The sequence below is a fragment of the Rutidosis leptorrhynchoides genome, chromosome 10 (assembly GCF_046630445.1).
Source record: "Rutidosis leptorrhynchoides isolate AG116_Rl617_1_P2 chromosome 10, CSIRO_AGI_Rlap_v1, whole genome shotgun sequence".
Taxonomy (NCBI): Eukaryota; Viridiplantae; Streptophyta; class Magnoliopsida; order Asterales; family Asteraceae; genus Rutidosis; species Rutidosis leptorrhynchoides.
The window spans coordinates 292802017-292804603 of record NC_092342.1 but is presented as its reverse complement, the minus strand read 5'-3'; the positions used below and the strand labels follow the sequence as shown (position 1 = coordinate 292804603).

General features: G+C 33.0%; 1 protein-coding gene across 1 annotated transcript; it reads right to left on the bottom strand.

The window, feature by feature from the left end:
• Window positions 1–613: 613 nt before the first annotated feature.
• On the bottom strand, window positions 614–1520 carry LOC139873110 (LOB domain-containing protein 38-like). The gene is made up of 2 exons (XM_071861044.1): window positions 1217–1520; window positions 614–1110 (listed from the first exon to the last, which is right to left on the bottom strand). Exons 1-2 carry the CDS (start codon window positions 1398–1400, stop codon window positions 731–733), a joined length of 564 nt encoding a protein of 187 aa, XP_071717145.1. The 5' UTR covers window positions 1401–1520; the 3' UTR covers window positions 614–730.
• Window positions 1521–2587: the final 1067 nt, after the last annotated feature.

The window sequence follows — 2587 nt, the reverse complement described above, 5'->3', positions numbered from 1 at the left end:
TTAAATAACATAAATATAAATGTTAGTGAAGTTAGTAAAAGTTAGATTACAGAAATATAATTCAGGTGGTATAACCGACCATATATAACTTAAATAACATAAATATAAATGTTAGTGAAGTTAGTAAAAGTTAGATTACAGAAATATAATTCAGGTGGTATAACCGACCATATATAACTTAAATAACATAAATATAAATGTTAGTAGTCCAAAATTTGATATATTCGAGTCTGAAAATTATTAATAATTTCATACCTTGATTAGTGATTCGTGATCGTTTGAGATATCTTTTAATTACACTAAGCTTTTCGTGCTGATAACGTGTTATAATTCAGTAGACTTATAACTACCTTTAATGGTTATAAGAACAAAGAGAGAAAAAGAGAGAAGAAGGAGAGAAGAAATATTGATATTGATATTTCAAGAGAAATGGTGCCCCTTAAATGGTTACCATACATGTCTATTTATAGTATAAAATATTACTATGCAAGAAATATAATAATAATAAAATTAACATCCAATCTAGATATTTTATAACACAATCTAGATATTTTATAACAAAATAAAATATAAGACACTTGTACTCCGCATTATTGTTTACTGCAAAATCTCATATTTCATTCAGTTTCATTTCTTCGCCGATGAAAAAAAACATTAAATTAAAAAAGAAATCAAAATTAAGATTAAGATAAAAATTATGATGGAGTAAATAATTAGAAGTTATCAATGTCTATAGAAAAAGTCTCAAAAGCTTTGTTTCTTTACAGTTTGATTCAAACGTCGTCGTTTCCGATACATCAGATGGCGTAACCGATCTCATAGTGTTTCCACTTCCCGATGACGTCAGCTCCAAGTTAAGATCTTCTGGTCCAAGTCTCGAAACGTCAAAGTTACAGTTAATCGCTTCCGTTATATCCTCATTTTCCGTCATCGCCGTCGTAGACCCGACGGAAAAAAGCTCCGGCATCGCTCTTATACTTCCACCTCTGAGAACAGTCTCCACCGCCGACTGACACACGTGCCAATTCCCGGTCCACAGTAGTCCTACTGCTCCGTTTACCGGATTCACCGTCCGTCCACACGCTTCGTATAATAGAGACTGAAACAAAGCTAAACACAAAACAAAATCGATCAATGAAAAATCAGATTTACATATTTTTTTTAAAATTAAATTCGGAAAATATATTACTTGATGATTATATATGTGGTTAGTTACCAGGGCGTTGGGGTTCAGGTACGGAAGAAAGGAAGGACATGAGACCGGCGCGACCGAAGAATTTAGCGACGAAAACGGTGGCGTTTGCTTGAGCTTGTGGAGTGGAGATGCCGTTTAAACTGTGTCTAAGAATGCAATTATCGTTACAACCTTTTCGAAGAACTCGACAGCCATTGCAGCTCATGGTACGTGGTATATTAATTGGTGATTTTATTTATATAATTTGTGGAGGTATGTAAGTATATAAGTTGATTGTGATGATGATTTTGGTAGAAGGATTACTGATGAAAAGTGGGGAAGAAGTATGTGGAAGGAAATGGGACATATATAGACTCGGATTTAGGAAGTTTGGGAATTATTGGGTTGTTTGTTGGTGGATTAAAAATTAAAAATTAAAAATAAAAAATAAAATAAAAAATAAAATAAAAAAGAGATATATGAATGAAAATGGATAGTGTTATAATTCAGTAGGCTTATAACTACCTTTAGTGGTTCTTGACTGTAGAAGGTATATAGAGATAGAGATACTGTAAAACGGAGAAAACAAAGGTTGAACAAAAGGTATGAGTAATTGGTTTTTTATTTATAGAAAAATGTACAATGAGAGTTTGGTGACATTTAAAATCTAGAGAGAGAGAGTGTTTTTGTTAACCAAAAAATACATCCCATAAACTCTAACTCAACACACCTATTTATACTCAAAAAAATATACTATGCAATATCTATAATAATAATAAAATTATCATCCAATTATTACTTTTATAACACTCCCCCTTGGATGATAATTTTATTAGTGAATAACTAGTACTGCCTCGTTAAAAACCTTGCTAAAGAAAACCCTTTGGGATAAAATTTTAGCTAAGGGAAAAAGAGTGCAGCATAGAGTTGACTCCCCCTCAAGTAGGCAACGCCTGAGTTGTTACATCTTCTGAACATGCCTCATGCCAATATTATGAACGTGTGTTCTGAAAATAGCAGTTGGAAGTGCTTTGGTGAAAAGGTCAGCAGAGTTTTTGCTTGGACTGAACATATCTCATTTCAATCTGGTTGTCCTTAATGAGATTTTGAGTGTATGAGAAGAATCTAGGGGGTATGTGTTTTGTTCGGTCACTTTTGATATACCCTTCTTTCATCTGTGTTATGCAAGCTACATTATCTTCATAGATAGTTGTTGAACTTTTATTGCGTTCTAGTCCACAAGAATCAGTAATGAGTTGTGTCATTGATCTCAACCAAAAACATTCCCGACTGGCTTCATGTAATGCAATTACTTCGGCATGATTTGATGATGTTGCAACAAGTGTTTGTTTTTGAGAACGCCATGATATTGCGGTACCTCCATTTAGGAATACATATCCATTTTGAGATTTA

What these genes read in the sequence shown, in the direction of transcription:
- LOC139873110 (XM_071861044.1), bottom strand. Translation starts at nt 1,400, where the DNA reads ATGAGCTGCAATGGCTGTCGAGTTCTTCGAAAAGGTTGTAACGATAAT. An exon ending in ACCTGAACCCCAACGCCCTG is followed by an intron (nt 1,111 to 1,216) that starts GTAACTAACCAC and finishes TTTTGTGTTTAG; the next exon opens with CTTTGTTTCAGTCTCTATTA.